This window comes from Corvus cornix, chromosome 2 (genome assembly GCF_000738735.6).
Source record: "Corvus cornix cornix isolate S_Up_H32 chromosome 2, ASM73873v5, whole genome shotgun sequence".
Classification (NCBI taxonomy): domain Eukaryota; kingdom Metazoa; phylum Chordata; class Aves; order Passeriformes; family Corvidae; genus Corvus; species Corvus cornix.
The window spans coordinates 39,782,179-39,804,053 of record NC_046333.1 but is presented as its reverse complement, the minus strand read 5'-3'; the positions used below and the strand labels follow the sequence as shown (position 1 = coordinate 39,804,053).

At 38.3% G+C, this 21,875-nt stretch overlaps 1 protein-coding gene across 1 annotated transcript in view; it reads right to left on the bottom strand.

Moving 5' to 3' along the window:
• Positions 1-1,157: 1,157 nt before the first annotated feature.
• Positions 1,158-21,875, bottom strand: part of NEK10 (NIMA related kinase 10) — a 100,672-nt gene continuing 79,954 nt past the window's right edge. Inside the window, 4 exon segments of the mRNA XM_039569296.1 lie at positions 1,158-1,300; positions 19,174-19,228; positions 19,313-19,365; positions 20,446-20,554. Coding sequence (XP_039425230.1) covers positions 1,158-1,300; positions 19,174-19,228; positions 19,313-19,365; positions 20,446-20,554 — 360 coding nt within the window.

Genomic DNA, 21,875 nt, shown 5'->3' with positions numbered 1-21,875 from the left:
TCCTGCTACTAATTCTAAGAAAACTTAATTTGGTTAGAACCTATACATACTTTCCAGGCATCCTGCATTAGGGCACAGTCAGCTTCCAAAATGCTTCTATAGTGGCAGCTTCAACAAAGCTGCCTGAGTACTCACCAGGATAGTATCAGTATGCTGGTTTTTTTGCTGTTCTAGCTCTATATTCCAACCACATTATCTGGTTTTCTAAGTTACATTGGTAAGAAAAAGCTGCAAGAGTTCCTCCCTTGTAGGAATTTGCTGATCCCCAGGTTCTATAGCAATATACCTTGATCTTCTCTGTGTGACCTCAGTGCTATATGCACCAATGCAAAGGCCACGTGATTCAGAAAATGCATGAGGGAGGCAACTCATTCTTAGAAATGCTTATAATACCTATTTTGTGCGTATGGGCAGTTACACGTCTCAACAAATGAAATTGTAGAGAAGTAGCCTGATCAGATATTCAAATACTCCACAATGTATAGTGATTTCAGCAGAACAGTGCTCAATTACTATTGTTGTGTTTTGAGTTTACTGAACCTTTTCAGTAGTTATCCCAAACTTCTGCTCTGTCAAGTACACTCAGTTTCACCTAGTGAAATCTGAACACAAAGTGACTTTTCTAGTGGTGAAAAAATGGTTTGTGCCACTGATTTCCACCCAGCCTCTCTTGCAGCAGTGACTTCTTACTTAGAACAGGACTATGAGAAGTTAGTTCACTGTTGATTAACTGGAACATGACATTTTTCCTTGTCCATTACTCCTTCATGTCAGGAACATCTATTTCCATCCATTCTATAATTATTTTTCAATTAAAAAATCACTATATTGTATCATCATTTAATCTTTCTGAAAGTCAGTGGGCAGGTCACTCAAGGCAAAGCTCCAATGGACTGCCAGGCTTCCTTATTCAGAGAGGGTATTCAAACTGTATGTAAAGGAGCATGGTAAATGTCTGTCTCAAAGAAATGAAGATGACGAATAGGTCAACCTTAATTTAGAGCTCACTGAAGACATCTTTAAAAATAGCTGTCTGCAGTTACAGAGTGCTACACCTCACCCATTTATTTAATGCCTACTCTCTGCAATATAAACCTAATTGCAGAAATGATCCATTCAGCACAAGATAATTTAGGACTAAGAGATTGCATTGAGTTTTACAAAAGCCTCTGGGCCAGCTCCTGCTGGCTCCTACAGGTCTTCAGAAGAGGACCATTCATACCAACACTGCCAACAGGTGAAACATTGGTCAGTCCTGCTTCTGCTTGGCACATTGCTGTCCACAGTCTATTTTCATTGGCTGCAACCGGATTACAAAGGAACACAACTGATAGTAGATATGTAACCCTTCAGGCACATGCTGTGTCATTGGCTGTGGGCCACAGTGTCAGACCCACTACATCAAGCTGACATGTTCTGCTAACATAAATCATCTTGTATAATACCATTGTATCATGACCTGCCTAAGAAAAGGTAAAGAATTAATTGTCATTATCAAGCCAAAGGAATGCAAAACTTCGATTCCAGATACTGCTAATTAAAACAAAATTTTAAAACCTTCCTAAATTATGTCAATAAACATTGTTTCAATGGTTCTATTTACTATTTCACTTCTTTTATGCATGTATTTGTAGAATCTATACATATTACGCCCAGGAAGGTACTCTGTGGAACAACTCCATCCCTTTACTGCCTGAGGACCTGGTAGAAAAGATAAGAAAACCACAAGCAAGCTCAGGGAGCAAATTGTCTGACATCCCACTCTCCAATAGTGTATCCTCATAGTCATGATCTTTTCAGCAGCTATTATCAGTATAATTATCAGTAATAACCAAACTGTTCCTTGTGGAGCCCTGCTATCAAGGATCCAAGATGCCCACAGACTGCTGGAACACCACAGAGCATGTTCTGCTCAGTTAACAAAGTCAGTGGTCTCTTCTCATCCATCAGCACTGCAGCGTAGGCTGCATCAGATGCAGAGGCAGTGAGTCCTCTGTATTCAGACCACGTCTTTGGCAAAGAGAGTAATTTTCTCTCTTATGTGGTCCATCTCCTGTTTTCACCTGTTCCTTTTTATCCTGCTGCGGCACTGCTTGCTGCTCTGAAGGACAGCTATCTGACCACTTGTTCAGCCACATGGTCACACACTCGGCAACAGCAATTCACCATTTTGGCAAGCTTGGAAACATTAGACCTCTTTAAACAAGTACTGCTGATCACACAACATACCACAGACACCATACTTCAGCAACAAGATCTTCCTTCTTTTCTGACACATAGAAATATTGCCATGGTGTTAAAGACTTGTACCTTTTGAGGGCATTAAGAGCAGTACACAGGGTACAAGAACAAGAGCCAGTGCATTTTTAAAAGTTTTGGAAGCTTCAATCTTACAGCTCTGCAATACAGCAGTACCACTACCACCATTAGGCCATAAACTGTGCTGAATTCACAAGGCTTTACAAGTCCTGAGGCTTGTCAGGTGTGCTTTTTCTGAATATATCTTTGTTTCAATTGGAACAGTTGTGTTTGTGATTCCTCCAACTGACTAGTTCAATACCTCTAATTTTTTTTTTTACTTTGATTTATCTTTGAATAAGAATGGTTTTACGCAGATAGCTGTAAAAAGTGGTTACTCAATGTATAAGGAGATACTTACAAGACTAACATAAGGATGTAGTATGAAGAGATACCGGCCTGGTTTGACAGCAGGGGCCTTAAGAGATCTGTTCCTTAAAACACAGGATGTGGTATAGAGGAATTCAGCTATGGGATGGTAAGAGATGAGGCACAGACTCGGCACTAGTAAATATAAACAACTCAGCCATGATCAGCAACAAAATGCAGACCTGGACAAAACTGGGGTTAAAGGTATCTAAGAGAACAAAGAAACAGTATCCAGTACATGCAAAATGCACCATACATACCATAAATCCAGATGTCTCGTGGAGCTGCAAACCAAAAAACAAAAGGCAAAGGAGTAAAAGTGTGTTAGCAAATGTAGAAAAATGATCTCGAATGGTGGATCATAGACCAAGAAGATGGAGCCATCAACATGAACATCCTATTCTTCCTAGCACAGGACTACAACAGTTGACAACCCCACCAGAACCAAACCACTGATCTTAAGACACTAAGGAGCAGTGGAAGGGTTAGCATAACTGCCCCAAACGGGGAGAAGCTAAAAAGTGTTTGTAAAGAAAATTAACTGCATTATTATTCTTTTTCCTGCAAGAGATCTAGACTAATAATGATTCTTGAATTAGACTGCTAAGTTTTCAACTATACTAACTTTAAAAAATCATGTATATATATTACTTATATATACACATAGATATAGATACAAAAAATGTGCATGTCTTCATTGTCTGTAAAGATTCAGACTGTAACTGACTACAGATTCCATTTCTAAGGCAAACTTTCAACTAAAAACTATCTGTATTTGCTTACATTGCACCAATAGAGATGGAGGCAGACAAAAGACAGTAATGGAGCTACAGCAAGCCTAAATATGGAGCAAAACTGAGTAAATCCCATAACAGTTTAAGTCGGGGAACATGTCCTGACTCGTGGAAATTAGAAACATATGACAAAATACAGCAGTGGACAATGGGTTCAATTATGAACAGAAAACTTTCATAGAAATAAGTTTTTCATTTGGTAGGATATTTGAGGACTCAAAAGTCGAATAGTTTAAAATTACTAGTTTTCTCATTACAATTCTCCCTGTCTCCTGTTGAGAACAGTTGAACACAGAGTATTCATATAATTTAGTTTCTTTCAAGTCACAAAAAAAAATTAATTAGAAGACCTTTGCTTCCAATTGCTGTTATCTGTCTAGACAAATTGAATGATGAAACCTTCAGCTGAGAACTTTTTAATTCAAGTGCATGGTGAATTCATACAGTCAAACCCAAATATTCTCAAGTGGCTTCCTCTTTTCACATCTCCTGAAATGCAGTCATTCAGAATTGCCAGTTCTTCCCAAAAGTAGGGCAGAATTCATACATGCTAAAATTGTGTCTATTATTCAGTTTGCGGAAGTCACTGCTAGAAGGTTTCCTGTTTACAGTGTGGACATTTGTTGGTCTTTCTTCTTGAATTAACATAATTCCAAAAGTTCCATAACTAGTCAAATTTCTTGACAAGAAATACCAATAACCAGGCACTAATCCCAAAAAGTTACAATGACTGTAAGAAACAGTCTTAAAACACATTATTCTGTGCCTGTAAACAGGAATTCCCTTATGGAATAAAACTAATGATTTGGTCCTATGTCAACATCTGATTATTCAGGGATATGAAAGGAGACTGGGAAATGATTCAGACAGAGCACAACATATATAAATCAGGCTACAGAATACATACACAGTACATTCTCCTGAAAAAGTACTTGTAATCAGATGACTGTAGAAAGTAAGTGCATAAAGACTAGAAGGCAGAATGCTACATAACGTCAGGTACTCCACTGCAGCCAAGCAAACTGAAAGAAAGGCTTGCATAACTCCCAGTTCAGATTAACTCACAAATAACCAAAAGTTAGCTGTAGTTCAGTACAGTGTTTCAACATGGTTAATACCACACTTTGAAGGACCTTTTCAATTAGCTAAATAGTAAGGACAGCTATGACTGTTTCTCTGATTTTTGCACAGGTTACATTAAAGATGACAAACATATGAGAAAAAAAGAGCTACGCACCTTGAAGGATACCAGTTATGAACTGGACTGTAACCCAGGAGATGTCAGTTCCACTCTCAACTTTGCTGATGATTTGCTGAATGATATTGAACAACTTAATTTTGGTTTCTGTGTTTCCCTAAATAGGTTTTACCCCTGTTGTTTATACAGAATTTAGCCATACAGGAATCATTCATGTCAGAACTGGCTCTTGTTACTTTTCATACAATGGGAAACACAATGGAAGCTGGTCTCAGTGGAGAGCATCTATGTACTTATGCCATAAACTATTCAACAGCTTAGATAATGGATCTTCTGTAGCCACTGCTTGCCCTACATGCAAAATGCATCAGCTCTTTCCAACAACAGTCAGCATGTCCGTTCTGTTGCAGCCAGGAAGGAAGAAAAAATCCTATTGAACACTGAGAAAGAAACAGAAAAGACCACTGATTTCCTGCTTCAAATCAAAGCCTTGGTGGTTGCACATGCTGCCAAACCACTGCTTGTCTTGGAGTTACTGGAGAGAAGTCTGACCCTCTGCTGGCTACTACCTAGTATGTCACTTCTCACAGTCACAGAAACAAGCCGAGAATTTGCTTCAAAGTTAAAAGCACTAAAAATACATTTTAAAAAAACACAATAAGAATAATTAATTATACTCCATTTCTCAACAAAAAAGTGCCATAAATTATGAATTAGCACCATACAAATCCAGACAAAATATAAACAATGATATTTCAAAACACACTTGAAATGAAGTCAAAAGTATTTCTAAGGCATTCAGTGCACACTGACAGTTTAGAACTATAAGAAATTTCTAAAACAATTATATTAGAATAGGTTACTTTAAGTGTCGATTGGTTATATGCTATTTCAGTGGAAAAATTATTATTAGAATTCTTATGCAATTTGAGTAGAACACATCAAGGTTGAATTTAAATGAAGAGTTTTGGATAAAATGTCCGTGTAATCGGTTCCACTGCCAGTCATATACAGTGTGGCTTTACTTTATAATCCATCGGATTTAACCATACTGCATTCCCTTTCTTCATTCTATCAAAGAAAAACTAACACTCTGAAGTAGAATGGAAACTGATTTTTAGTGGCACCATTGCAGGAAATGCATCATCTGTGGTGATTCATGGTGCACACTGCTGTAACCGCTGGGCTCTGCCTAGCAGGCTGCTGCTCCCGGAGAGCTCAGCGGGGGTTTCCCAGGGCCATGCGATCAGTCACAGCCCGGAGTCCATTGAAGGGTACAGGAGGTAGAGAAGGGTCTCTCATGAGGGTGGTAAGATGGCTTTATTCACACCTTGTCCTGGCGCCCTCGGAGGCAGAGAGAGAGACCCCGGGCTCTGGGTGCAGGGTGGTTTCATCAGGGTCTCAAGGGTGGTCCCTGGGCAGGGCTGGGGTACAGGAGCCAAGAGGGAGAAAAGGAGGGAGCGGCCGGGGTAGGGCAGGGAACAGGGGGAACACGGCATCCCAGAATCAGGGGGTTAAGAGGTTACCACAGCACACTGTAGCTACCTGCTGGTGATACCTTAGCTATGATACGCCTTGACCCTTAGCAGACATTTGCTGTCAATATTGCACCATTGTATCGATGCAAAGGCAGCACCTGATGACTTTCAACATAACATGTATGTGAAAAGAGGATCGATTTTATTATTACTGTTTTTTTTTTTGCATTGTCCACTGGGCCCTTCTTCACTGCTTCACAGTTCGGGACATTGAAGTCACAAAGGTAATATACACCTAAATTGTTGTGAAATGAATGCCAATTAGCTCTTTAAAGCTACAAATTAACCACTGGGGGGAAAAAATGAAGAAAAATGTATACAACATATACCTGTATCAAATTACCTACAAGTAATCGTGTGATGACTACAAAGCTAATAATTTTCAGCAGAGATAATCACCAAGTGCATCCTGGTTATTTGCAACAGTTATGATTGCCACAGTAGCAACTGTAGAGAAAAGCCTTTGCACTTAGTAAGAATTCCTTACTAAGCTGTAGAGAAAAACACAGCTTCTCTGCTATTGGAGTGAGACATTTTTATCTACGTTTAACACAGTGAATAAATATTGAAATTCTGGAAGTGTCCTGAAGTACTTTTGATTAGCAGCAAAGAATGTATTTAATTTACTGGAGTCTGTTAAAGAATAAAATGAATGTGTACATAAAATGCATATAAATGTACATGACACATTTTATGTACAGAGATCTATACAATGTGTGACTACAGACATATAATATGAAGACAGAAATAGCAGTAAAACCAGCTGGTTTTAAAATAACAATGATTTCAGAAGCTATGCCAGTTGCAAATAATGACTATTAACATGTCACTGCATTAGACTTTGCTATTATCCAAACATAAGAAGTGAAATTCCTTCTAAATATTAAAATCATACTGATGGTATTTAATCTGTTTCTAATTCTGGTACAGTGAATCTACATATATTTTCTGTCTGGTCATATTACAAAGCTCTTTTTCTTTACACAGAAGGCATACATGAATATAAATAAGGCTACTGAACTATTGTTCCAGAAAACCTGACTATGCAACAGCTTAAAAAAAATTTCTAAAAATAGAAAATATGTACTATTCAGAATTGTGCTTTTCTCCTAATGTATAGACCTAGAAGCATCTTTCACAATGCTTCTTGTAAAGTGCTTATGCTGTAAACAAACCTAAACAGTCTCATCCTGAAATGTATTCGAAACAGTTCCACATTGGTATTCCATATGGATCCTATTCAATGAACAAAGCTTGACCCTTTGGTAATCAGCCTCTGCTGAAGTACAGGCAGGTTGACTTCTTTAGGAACAATTCCAAACTCTTTGTTTAGAATCACACATTCTCCTCTTTTACTGAATAGTTCTTTGTTCCCTTCAGATAGCAGAGATACCTGGGGGAAAAAAAAAAATCTGTAGGTAGTTGGAAGTAAGAATTTCCCACTATTCACACTCACCAGGCATGGGATCAATCTTTGTGCTACCAGCAGAAAGCTGATGTATGAGCATGATGTAGAAGCCACGGAACCCCAAAAGTCTATCAAACGAAATGGTTTTAGTTCATAGTTTACAACAGTTTGATGCAGAAATCTCTGGGTGAAATTCTATCATTTATGCTACACACAGGGAATTAGTTTGTTTAATGATCCTCTGACTCAAAATTTATGGACTAGTCTGCGCAGCACACAAATAGAATTAGAGCAGCATGGTGCAAAGGTCTCCCACAGATAATCAATGAAGCCTGAATGCAACATAATGTATTTGTGGGACAGCTTTAACTTATGCTGCTGATGTAACATGTCCAGAGACTTCAGCACTATGGAGAACTACTTGAAAGCAAGTCTTTAGCAGCACTTCTTTCACCTTTTCTAATTTCTCTTCAGCCTGCTACATAGAAAATTAGCACAGGAAGTGATGGAGCAGCATCTGTCAGCTTTATATTGGTGAAACATGTCTCATAATCAAGATATAATACATTGTTACAATTATTCTATGAAAATATGATGAAAGCTTTCTCCTAATCAATGCTGTGAAAAAGTAAACCAGGTTGTTTTGGTTTTGTCTCAAAACTCTACCAGTCTCCAATCCAAGTGTAAGACCTCTTCTGAAATTTTCTCAGACTACTTGCATACAATTTGTGTAACTCAGATAAATAAAGACCTTCCAAACATTCCTCTTATTTATGTGGTCCCTCGAGAAGCAGTGTTATTTTGATTACTGAAGTACTGAAGAATATCGAAGTATACCAGGAATGAAGAAAGGAAAAATATGAAAACTAGTTTGTAGCTTTGCATGCACACTTCAACAAAGGTAGATAGAAATTCCTAAGCTGAAAGATTGTTATTAAAGTTGTAAAGTCAAGTGCACTTAAGGAAAAACAAAACATAGAGTAAAGGCTGACAGCAAACTTCCATTCAGCATGCTACATGGATAACATAATCATTGCTGTGCAAAAATTAGAATCATAGAATGGTTGTGACTGGAAAAGGCCTTTAAAGATCGCGTAGGCCAATGCTCCTGCCATGGGCAGGGAAGACTTTCATTAGACCAGGTTCTCAAAACCTCTTCCAACCTGACCTTGAACACTACCAGGGATAGGGCGTCCACAACTTCTCTGGGCAACCTATTCCAGTGTCTCACCACTGTCACCACAAAAAACTTTTTCCTTATGTCCAATCTAAATCTACAGCTTTAAGTTTAAAACTGCTGCCCCTTATGCTGTTGCTACAGGCCCTGGTAAAAAAATTTCTCTTATAAACCCTTTTTAAGTATTGAAAGGCTGCAATAATTTCTCCCTGGATCCCCTTTTGTCTGAGCTTTTGAACCTGGCTCCTGTTCTACGTGCCTACCCTGTCTACCACCTGCCCTTACTGCAAACCGTTCTCTCTTCTCTTGGTCAGATCTCCCACAGGCGGTTCTTCCTTCTGCCCATACCAATCTCCTTTTCAGAATTCCTGTATTCCATCTCCTGTTGTTCTTGGCTCTGTATTAGATGTATGCTCATTTCCTAGCTTCTGTCTCATCAGTTGTTGCTTATCAGTTCTTTGCCCAAGCATTACCTTAAGATGATGAGACAGACTCTGTTCTGATGTCTAGACTTGACCTGACAATATTTCAGTACTCTATTAAGGCTACTGTTAAGCATATACCTACTACTGTGGGGTTTTTCTGAAATTATGACACGGGCACAGATTTGTTAAGTGAAGGATGAAATTCATGCCTCTGAGGGGAAAAAAAAAAAAAAAAAAAAAAAAGAAGAAAGGTATTTTCCCGGCCAAATCTTAAATCCTTGCTATAACATACAAGTTAATAAAGATTAAAATTACTAGGATGTTTTTAATATGGGCAAGCAAGGTGGGCCAAAGTTTCTTATCTTCAGTGCCTTCATTCAGTGCTGTAAAAGCTAAAATCTTTCCGTTCCTTCCATGGCACAGATTTCTAGAACTGTAGGACTCCTCAAAAACATGGAAAACTCAGGAGATTGAGAGGATTTATAGATACAATGTCACAGTAAGATAAACAGTTATTCCTTCTTTTTATATAATTTTCCCATGATTTGTCTTAGTAAAAGCTTTCAAATTAACTTTCAAAACTGGAGTTGATGCTATGATGAGGCCTAAAAATTATCTTTATGGAGTATCATGTCAGAAATATGAAGATTTCCTTTATCAGTAAATGGATGTTCTGCTACAAAAAGGGAGTATTCAAGGACAAAGCACACAACCACAATACTCAGAGGAAAACTGTGCCTGTTAGTACTATTCTGACATCTTGGAATAGCTTTTGTTCTGTCTTGCACCGCTATATCAAAACACCCACCTACATAACTCTGTGCAATTCCTCCTCTAGTCATAGTCATTAAGGAGATCTTGAAACGGGTACAAAAGAATTTTTCTTTGTATGGCCCTGATTTCTGAACACTGAGGTCAATTTCATCTTCCATTTCTTCCCAAACTTTCAGATTATCTTTTATTTAGTCTAACAGTTCCCAAAATGCCTTTCAACATCAACTTGCTATGACATGGAAGGATATTACATTTTTATCAGCTAAACAGCCCCAGCTGGACCAAACCATTAAAGCCTCAAAAAAACCCCCAACCGACCAAAAAAACCCAAACCAAAACAACAACTAAAAAAACTCCACAACTCTCCCCCAGAAAAAACCTCAAGCCAAACCAAGCAAAAAAACCCAAACCAAACCAACTTCCCCTTGACTTCAACTGAAAGTGTTCACAGCAGCTGTATAAGAATGCTTGCACAAGAATGATTCCAGACTACACTGAGCTTTCTGAACCAGCTTATGTAGGAAGGTACCTTCTCATTTGATGTTGACAGACTTTATCTTTGCTCTATGCAGGAATTCTGCCATGCAGACATCTCAGACGCACAGTTGTTCTCAAATATTTTCAACAAACTGGTAGAAAGACCTGCTTCAGAATTGCAAGGACAATCCCATCTTATCTTGGCAAAACACGTCTGTGATGACAGATGCTTCTACTCAAAGATGGAGTGCTCATAGAACAATGTCTGAGAACTCAGGGCATGTGATCTCTGTAAGGCATCAGAGCCATCTGCCTGCTGTTGAAAACAGTCACTCCCACAGTCCAAATGCTGACTGACAGCTTCATAAACATGCACTTTTTCTACAGGCAGTGTGGACTTCAGGCATTTCTAGTGTCAGGAGACCACTTAATTTTGTGTACATCACTCAACTGTATCAATGACTTGGTACCTACCAGTCAGCCTAAATTCAGGCCACATACTCTTTCATTTTTTCCAACAAGAGGTGAAATGCACCTTTCTACTTATCTCATTGCTAAAGACAATCTTCAGCTTGAGTGAAGGAAGAGGTTTTGCATCAATGACAATCCTACCACATGATCAGGTTATTCTGGTACTTGCACCAGATGGATCCCCAGGATCACTTCTCTGTTCTACACCACACAATGTCATGAATCACAGCCAGGTTATCTTTTATACCTAGCAGTACTAATACGAGCCAAGTCTAGCAGTCTTGATGCTAACTAGTTGCTAAAGAGCAATAAACAGTTTCTTCTACAGTCGTTATCATTCTGACTCACAGGAAAAACAAGCCTAAAATAAAAAAAATTAAAGACTAACTTACTAACCAAAGTGGGAAAAATGTCTTGTTATGGTACTGTGATACCAGGAAAAAAAAATAAAATTCTCTTTGTCATTAGCTTACTATTCACCCATGAAATAACCAGAATATTTCTGCAATTCTCTAGAAATACAGTTAGCAATAAGTTTTTCTCACCTGACCATTTGATTTTGACGTGAAGAGCTGGTAATACCCTAGAATCCAAAGCATATATTTTTTCCTAGTTTATAAATCATCATTTCTGTAGATTTTGACCATTATCATGAAGCCTGGACACGTATCTTCTGAATGCAGCCTATATCTGCGCAGCTGTAACAACTTGGTTAAAATTATGTTTCCAGCAAGTGTGAAAAGTCACAGTGTGACAATTGCCATGTGCAGCAGGGAACCCTATCTAGCAAGTGCCTTTTAATCCATCTCTTGGCCAAATGTTTGTCATTGGAACTCTCTATATTCATCCATGTGGCAAATATTAGTCACTGTCTAATGCCAGGAGCTGAATGAAATTAAAGCTAGGATCAATTGCTACACCAGGTTTTTTTCATGTTGCTTCTAATTTCTGTAGGAGCTGTGGCTTAGGAAAGATAGGCCAATACTGCCTCTTAGTGGAAGGACAGCTGACTCAAAAGGTGAAGTGAATGCTGGTCTGTGGAAATATACTGGAATACTTCAAGTGCCACACAGACCTTCAGCTGGCAGCCATCAGAACTGCAAGGGGGTAAATGAAAGACTGTTGCAGTCAAAAATGTTTAGTAGTGATGATGATGATGATAATAATAGTAATAATAGTAAAATAATAATAATAATAGTAAAAAGTACTTCTGAGCTTTGGCAAACTTCTTTACCTCCTTGGGGAAAAGTACAATTCAACAGAACGCTGGTAGGACTTGCTGGCCAAAGCAATCTTCTTTTGTATGTGTGAGAACTAGGAATCTACATGGACAACCATTTGGAAGAAGAAAACAATTAACAGATACCCGGCAACATTAGTGGAAATGGTTCCAGGTGAGAATTAAAAGGAGCAGAATGTCTTAAATCACCTAGATTTCACCAAGTCAAAAGACCTACTTTAGATTCCAGGAGTGTTGGAGCTGCGCACTGTCATTTATTGTCTAGTTAGGTATGTTATAGAACATTAAAAAACCATTAACTAAACTAAGCACAAATTTGAAGCTGTTAGTCATCTAACACAATTAAAGAGGTACACTAAGATTGAAGAATACTTAATTAACATGGTAAAAATTTGCAGGCAGAAAAAGCTCCACTAATGCATTTCTATTTTCAAATTATGGACCATAGACCAAATACAAATGAGGGCTGCCTCAAACAGGCACAGTCCAGAATTTGCTGTCATTCCTGAGCTATATAATCCTTCTGTTAATAATACCATAAGATATTCTTTGAGTAGTTAAAAATGTATAGCTATCATTACAGCCAGACTTGACAGTTTTCCTCTTCATGAAATAGCTCTTTCTAACTACAAAATTTGTTGCTTCTCTATTTCTAAAATTTCAATAACAATGGAATAAATTTCACTGAAGAAAGCTGAGAAAATTATATGTGACAGCATATCAATATATGCATTTGATTATGAACTCTGTTTCCTTCTAGTCTTACTTGCACTGTAACCATTTTTCTTCCTACAAAACAAATGTGGAAGCATTTCTCACAAACAGACGTAGTCATTTGAGCTTGTATGGTTTTGGCTGGGATGGAGTTAAATTTCTTCATAGTAATTTGTATGCTGCTATGCTTTGGATTTGTGCTGAAAATGGTGTTGACAACATATCAGTGTTTTAGTTATTGCTGAACAACACTTACACAGCACAGGGGCCTTTTTTGCATCTTTTCACCACCCCACCACTGAGTAGGCCGGGAGTGCACAAGAAGCTGGGAGGGGATACAGCTAGGACAGCTGACCCCAACGGACCAAAGGGATATTCTACACCATATGGCATCATGCTGTGCAATAAAAGCTGGAGGAAAGAAGAGGGAAGGGCAGGGTGGAACATTTGGATTTATGGCACTTGTCTTCCCAAGTAATCGTGAGATGTGATGGAGTCCTGCTTTCCTGGAAATGGCTAAGCACATGCCTGCTATTGGAAAGCAGAGAAGGAATTACCTCCTTTGCATTGCCTGCAGGCGCAGATTCTGCTGTACCTATAAACTGTCTTTATCTCAAGCCAAGAGCTTTTCCACTTTTATTCTTCCAATTCTCTTCCCTGTCCCAGTGCAGGGGAGTGAGAGAGTGGTTGTGTGGTACTGAGGCTGACCATGGAAGAGGAACCACAACAGAGCTACAGCATTCAGCTGAACACAACTCCTATCACTGATGGCTGCATTTTTTCTTATAACTGAGTTTCTGTTTGGGTTAAGTCTCTTCAAGCAATTTTAAAAACAGATTTCTGTGTGAATTTGGGTATTACATGTGTACTTTAATATAAAAAAGCAGGATGAAATTTTGAAACTGGTATTCACTGCCATATTCATAAATAGCCTCACAAACAAGGAGCTGGGCTCTTATGCAGTATAATATTAAATCAGAAGGCAGAAAAGAGAGAGTGGCACAATGGTTGTGAACAGAATAATTTTGAAACATTACAGGGTTTTTTTATGCATGTTTACCAAATTTCTATAAAAATAAGTAATACAATTGGAGTGCTGAGTAATTTCAGGAGATTAGTGACAAATGGGCACAAGTTGCTTATTCAAGATAAAGCTGAGGGTCATTATCCTCAGCTGGTCATTAATCCCCATGAAATGACTGGTATTGAGATAGTAATTACTACTATAATGAAAATGGGGGGAAAAAAGCAGCATGACATTTTTCTTATGAAGCTGTCAGTTTCTAAAAAATTCATGTTTCTCTCATCACTCGATCAAGTTGCTTAAATCATTTTTAACTCTTTGTACAGTTTATTTGTCCTACTACCATTTTCGTGTCATCACCTCACTTAAGGCTTGGTTTCCCATCTTACATTCTTGGAATTTCAGAAGGGCACAGCAAGGGGCAAAAGTGATGGGAAAGAAAGACATAGCACATAAATTTCCCCAAACCAGAAAATAAATAAAACATATTTTCAGAATTTTCTCTATAAAGTGTGTTTCACAATGAGGTAGAAGATTGCATTATGATGTTATCTAGCTGTTTATTCTGCATTTAATAGTGCTTTTAGCCATAGTACACATCCCAAATCTTTGTTCTAAACCAGGATTCACCTTGTAGCCTTACAATATATGGAACTGATGTCAATGTCAACTTGGTCAAAAAACATGAAGAAACTTGGCCCTAAAACAAAAAACATCTTTAAACATTTGCAATTTTGCAAATCAAGTTTGTGGTGTTTTGATGTGTCTTCTAAGGAGTTTTGAGCCCTTGAAGTTCTTTTCCTTCTCATTTCTACTAGAAAAGCTAGAAACATAGTATGAGCTGAAGGGAAGGCAATTTGTTCCCTGCTAGAAGCACTGCCATTCTGTTTCCACTGCAAAAGACCCACACATGCTGCATCATTACAACTTAGAAAATGAAAAACTCAATCTAAACTAAAAGCTTTTAACATAACATAAGTAAGTTTAAAAATAGTATTGCCCTATATATTGCTAGAGCAAACAAGATACAGATATTCATTACTCTTACTACTTTTTTCTGAAGCTCTTCTGTGAACACTTTTCTAAGAAGTGGATCTCAGGAAAGCCACAGGATGGATTGAAGTTCTGCTGGAAAACTTGCAGTTGCTTCTAATATGTCTCACTGTATGTAGAGAGGAAGTAGACCCAGGCTCAAAACAGCTTTAGGCAAGAATGGCTCATGGGATGTTGCTGTGAGGGCTGCAAACCAATTACTTTGTGATGAAATAAAACCAGATAATGGTGGACACCGACAAGTGACTTGCCGTGCAGCTCAGGAAACTGATTTGTTCTTCTAGCTTACTTATGTTGTTTGGAGAGTTTGAGGTGAAGCCTACTGATTTGTGTCTGCTAGCCAAACGAATCATTCAATACTGGACAGCTATCAAAAATGGACTCTGGCTATTTGGAGAGAGTGTGAGCAGCGAATAATAGAAAAAAAATTGCTTAAGTTCTGAAAGCTCTGAATGGCACTGAGCAGAACACACTTCAGAAAACAGCAAGTTCTCTGGAAATATAGACATGTGTTTGACAGCCAAGGCTAAAGCATGGCCTGTTAGTTTTCTGGAGGAAAAAACATAAGTTATTTGGGAGTAGAACATTGCCTGGGAAACAATGTTATAGTTACAGGGGAACCAAACATAATTGTGCATCACAGCAAATAATAGGATTCAAAAGTGTCCTAGGTTTGCATGGACAGGTTTTGGGGGGTGGGGGGGCGGGCTACTGGAGTGGATTCCATGAGAAGCTGCCAGAAGCTTCCCCCATGTCTGACAGAGCCAATGCCAGCCGGCTCCAGGACTGCTGCTGGCCAAGGCTGAGCCAATCAGAGATGGTGAAAATGCCTCTGTGACAAGAGATTAAAGAAGGAAAAAAAGTTATTGTTCAGATTTAGTTGTGCTCAGAGAAGAGCAGGGTGAGAGGAATATGTGAGAACAACAACTCTGCAGACACCAAGGTCAGTGAAGAAGGAAGGGCAGGAGGTGCTCCAGGTACTGGAGCCGAGCTTCCCCTGCAGCCTGTGGTGAAGTCCATAGGGAAGCAGCTGTGCCCCTGCAGCTCACAGAGATCAGTGGGAGTGCAGAGATCCCCCTGGAGCCTGTGGGGGAGATGCACACTGGAGCTGGTGGAGGATGCCTGAGAGGAGGCTGTAAAGCCATGGGAGGCCTATGCTGTAATAGGCTCCTGGCAGGGACCTGAAGACCCATGGAGAGAGGAGCCCAGACTGGAGCAGGTTTCCTGAAAGGACTTGTGACCCTGTGGGGGACCCATGCTGGAACAGGCTGTTCTTGAAGGACTGCACCCCATGGAAAAGTGACCCACATTGGGGCAGTTCATGAAGAGCTATATCCCATGGGAAGAACTCAGGCTGGAGAAGTTTGTGGAGAACTGTCTCCTGTGAGAGCAACCCCACACTGGAGCAGGGGAAGGACTCCTCTCTCTGAACAGTGGCAGGAACAACCTGTGATGAACTGACTATAACCCCCATTCCCTGTCTCTCTGCACCACTTTAGGGGAGGAGATAGAGCTTGGGAAAGAGAGCTCTCTCCAGGGAGTGGTGGAGGTATTTTTAAGATTTGTTTTGCTTCTCATTATCCTGCTCTGATTCTGATCAGTAATAAATTCAGCTAGTATTCTCAAGTCGAGTCTCTTCTGCCTGTGACATGAATTGGTGAGTGATGCCTCCCTGTCCTTATCTCAATTCATGAACCTTTGTTATATTTTCTTTCCCCCACCCTGTTGTGGAGGGGAGTGACAGAGCAGCTGTGGTGGGTACCTGGCATCCAGCCAGGGTCAATCCACCATAAAAAGCACAGTAAAAAACCAAATTGCTGGTGACAGGCCAACAACAGGGTTGCAGTAAGACTGTCTTGTATCTGCCAGCAAAAGCCAGGACATGCTATAGTGATACATATGCAGTGGAGTTGGGCAAAATCTGCAATAGCTGTTACATGCACACCATTAACAAATCTAAGCAATTAAAATTAAAAAAAAAAAAAAAACAAACCCAACCATATCTAGACAACATACAACTTAGCTTCTGAGGAGATTCATATCTATGAGATTTCACTCCATTCCTCCAAAATTCACTCCAAAATCAATTTTGTCTTTGCTACAAGTCCCATGAAGAAAACACAGATCAGCACTGATTGTGGATAACATACTACCAGTGCTGCTAAAGAAGTTGCGTGACCCAGGGGAAACACAATGTGCTTTCCCAATTTCCCAGTGCTGCTGTGAAAATCAAAGACATAGCACATCCACCAGTGTGATTAAGGATGGATGTCCACTGGCCTTCTCCAGACCCTACATATGTGTGCAAATGTACTGCCTGGTCTTTCACGCGTTTCCTTCCGCAGGATAAACACAGCATCGAGAAGAATTCCTTATACTACACTGTCATCCCATGTAGCTATGAAGAATATTCTTTTATGTCTCCTTTAAAATAACATTTTTAAAGATTTAGAATCTTAAGTTAGTTTTCTGCAGAACAGCTACTCTCTAAGGAATTCCAGCACAGCAGGAAAAAAAAGTAGTCCTGAATAAATCAGCAAAAAAGACTGTTTATTATTTCACTGCTGTTAGTCCCATGTGCATTTCTATGGCACTCATATGTTGAAAGTACCAGCATATGTGCCTGCAATCTTGAAGCATGCTCTACATTTCAGCAATTACATTTACTGCAATAGGACCCAAGGGAATGAAATGAAGTTGCACTGGGGGAAGTTCAGATTGGACATCAGGAAAAGGTTCCTCACTGGTACTGGCTCCCCAGGCAAGTGATCACAGCACCAAGCCTGTCTGAGTTCAAGGAGTGTCTGGATGATGCTCTTGGTCATATAGTTTAGTTTCAGGAAGTCCTGTGAGGAGCAGGGACTTGGATTCAATCCTTATGTGTCCTTTCAAAATGGGATACACTATCACTGATTTCCTTTAATAGATACCTTATCTCTGTAGTAGTTCTTGTAAAACACTGAAATACATATTCAGCATACACCTCCTTCATTGCAGTTAATTAAAGTAAGACACTTTTTATTAGTCTGTTTGTGAGATGAATGCCTATACTACTACAACACATTTGTACATTTATAACAGGACATGGTAGACCTTGATGTCTTTTTTTTTTTTAATAAGTTGTGCAATATTTTTTCTACGGCATCAAATCCTGGGAGCTTGTCATTAGGGCAAAAATTTTGAGATACTTGAAAACATTTATAAAGAAGTTTGTTAGACCTCATGGCTGAAAAAGTAATTTGTAAACATAATTCAAGTACACCCTAAAGGTTTAAAGATTAAACCATTATTTTATTTTGGGAGTGTTGAATCAAGATTTCCAATTCTTTGAGCTGGCAGCTGCAAGACACTTGGAAGCTGAAATACCAATTTAATGAGTAGCCTATAGAAATATTCAGACTACCATTAGAAAATTTTCAAACTTGAATCATACTAAAAACTTTGCAGAGATAAAAAATAACTGAAAAATACTGCTGAGGCACCAGGAACTATAAATTTTTAATACCTCTTAATACTTATATTAGCGAGGGCAAGGGGTGGGGACAGTTTGTTCGTTTGTTTTCAAAAACCTAACTGCAGTCTCCCAGACTTTAAAATGGTGACTAATGTAAAGACAAGAACAGACTTACTCAATTAAAGTAGTTAATGTTTTTTTGCACTAAGGATTATTTGAGATGACAAACAATAGGACAGCAGGTGAAAAATATAACAAATGCTAGGCTTGTAATGACATATTTCTTATATTTTCTTTCTTGTGTCAAAATTTTCCTGCAGGAAAGGTACACTATCTTGAGGACAAAGCATCTACCTAGTTTCAAAGACCACTGCATTTTTTCATCCCCTGCTCTTTTGTGCTAGTAAACACATTGGTTTTTGTGCTGTACTCAAATATTTTGCTAAATATATCAGCTTTATCCTTTAAACCCTGTAATGACAGAGTATTGAAATAAAATATACTTCTATGTAACGAACCTTTTGTTCAGGTGTGGGTTTATGTGGGAAAAAAAAGTGAGGAAATTGTGGCCAAAAAAAGCTGCCTAGATTAGCTAATAAATCCCACATACATTTCTTCCAGTCCAAGCATCCACGTATTATAATAAACCACATACTGCACTAAGTTTAAAGTGAATTGCAGTCACGTAAACAGGAAGACAATACATTTGGGTTTAGCACATCATAATTAACTTTTTCTTTTTAAATTGGCTAGACTGACCTGTTAAAGAGAAACTGTAATAACCACTTTCCACTAGAACCTCTTCAATTAGAGTCTACAAGTTAAAAGAACTTAATTTCAGTGAATTATTTTCATTAAAAGTAATAAATGAAAACATATAGGTACACATACAGCTTACCTGCAACTGCTGATATGTCATCCCTTCTGCCATGCCAGAAGTGCCAAGGATGCCTTAAAGTGAAAGGCAAGTAATGTTATACTATTGAATTTGGGATTTATGCTCCCTTATCAGTTTCTTAGCAATTCCACTACAAACATAATGACAGAGATGCTTCATGATCAGTAACTCCCACTGAGTACAATGACCCCCTGACGAGGTGGGGTTATTTTATGGCATGATATGAACGTTTGATGCACACACATTATGGAAGTATTCTAGCCAATGAAAAATAATTTTAAGACTTTATGTAACAGAACTCAGAAGTGCAAATCTCTTATTTTTTTCCACTTACAGTGGAAATTTACAGTGGAAAGGGCACACAGCCAGCAGCAATTTGTGAGGACAAAAGTATTGTCTGCAGGTTAAGAGATTCAAAAATTAAAGATAATGAGCATCTCAACAAATTGCATTATCGTCTCCAGGAACAAAATAATGCTCATATTTAAAGTGATTGTTAGGGACTCATTTCCTACTCAAATATCACCCTTGACACTTAGTATTAATTTTGGTTTTTGCAATAAGCTGTGGAACAGATATGCTATTTTCAACACAAAGGCAATCAAAACAAAAGCTTCTCACTCTACTCTCTGGCACCACAGATTTTAATGTTACTGTATCCTCTAGTCCATGGATTGCAACATAGCTTTTTCTGTATTTAGAAGAATGTAAATGGCACAATGACATTTACACTCTTCTTTGTGCACATTTCCTTTATGTCCATTGCACAAAAAAGCACATGATAAAAAAGTCTCTGAACCAGGAATTGTAGTTCCCCACCCCAGATGACGCCACAGCTGGTAGGTTTGATTATACATGGTGTTTATGATTCATCTTGCTGAGTATCACTAGTCCAAAGTATAATGCAGTGGTAAGCTGCATTTCTTACCATGAATTAAACAAAACAAAACAAAAAACAACCAACCAAACAAAAACCCCAAACCAAAAAACACCAGACCAGAAAATCAGTATAATCAACATAACTTTATTGTCTTTAAAGACTGATCTTGGAGTAGCAATTCCTTCTGCTTTGATACCATACACTTTATTAGAAATATATATGCCACTATAGAAGTTTATCATGTTTTGTTTACCTTTTCTATCATCTGGAAGCAACATATTTCCACCTGAAGAAAGATGTACCCCATGCCAATCTGCTGTGAAGATGTTGGGTTCAATCAATTCAGGAGAACCTTGCAGCAGCTAGGAAAAAAAAAAGAGAAAAAGGAAAAGAGATACCTGAAATCTCCAACCTTCCCAATTTCCAAAACTTCAGACTTCTAGGAGGCAGCTTACTCTTTTCTATGTTTTCCAGTGCAATCAAAATCAAAAAGTCAAAAGAAATTTCAGGCCTTTTTAGATTAATGAAAAACTGGTGAACACAATTATGAACATCCTACCTTCTTCTCTCTAGAAACACAGAACATCGCAAGCTGCATTTAGTATAAAGCACTGAATTCTCCAGATGATCTGAATAAAATGTAAAACTATACATTAGTGTGAAGATGAACAGGAAAGTGTATTTCTTGAACCCATGAGAGAAGCAGCTGATGACTCTGGTTTTTAAAATTGTGGCTTCAAGTGAAATTGTTAGCCCATATTCAAGTGGTATAATTCCCATTAAAGGGATCCCAGCACTCTTGAAAACTCAAGGTCAGTTCAGCTACTTGATTATATGAGCAATGATACTGACACTAAACTTAAAAACATCTAGTTTTGAAAATATCCACTGGTAACCACTCTGACAGGACTATCCACATGTACAGGAGAGAAATTCCAGTCACGCATTTCTGCAGCATGGTAACACTTCACTCTTATGGAAACAGAAGAATTTCTGTTGTTGGAAGACCTTTACCCCACCACTGATCAGTGAAGGAATCTTTTCATCTGTAAATCTAATTAGGTTTTCTACTATAGCATAGTTAAAATCCCATTATTTTAAAATGTTATTTCCAGAAATTGTACAATCTCATAACAACATTTGCTGTAAGAATTCAACCTAATTCTTTCCTCTATTTAGGTTTCTCTCACTACCTCCAAATGATATCCATGTCACCCAGTACATTTACAGTGTTGTTTTTGGTAAATTATGTAACATTTATAGTTATCAATTCTCCATCCTTCTAACTGCACTTTTTGTTGTCGCTTTCTATTAATAGAATATGACTATTTCCTTTAAGGTACAATGCCCAGAATTGCATTCAATATTTCAAACATTTTCAATTTACTACCATTTACTTTTTAAATAGAGTATTTCTTCCCTTTTCTGCAGGTTTAAATCTAATAGTTTTGAAGCTACACAGTTTTACTGTTGATAGCATTTACAAAAAACTTCCTTTATTTCTGAACACCAGAAAATTAGGTTAATTTTATAAAAAATACTTGATTTTTCTTATCGTATTTTTGGGTATCCTTTTCTGAGAACATCAACTCAATACACAATGAGCAGGTATTTCTTAGATTTAGTGTTATGGCTGAAATACAGGAATTGTTTAATGTAAATCCCAAGTTGGTTTATAGGATA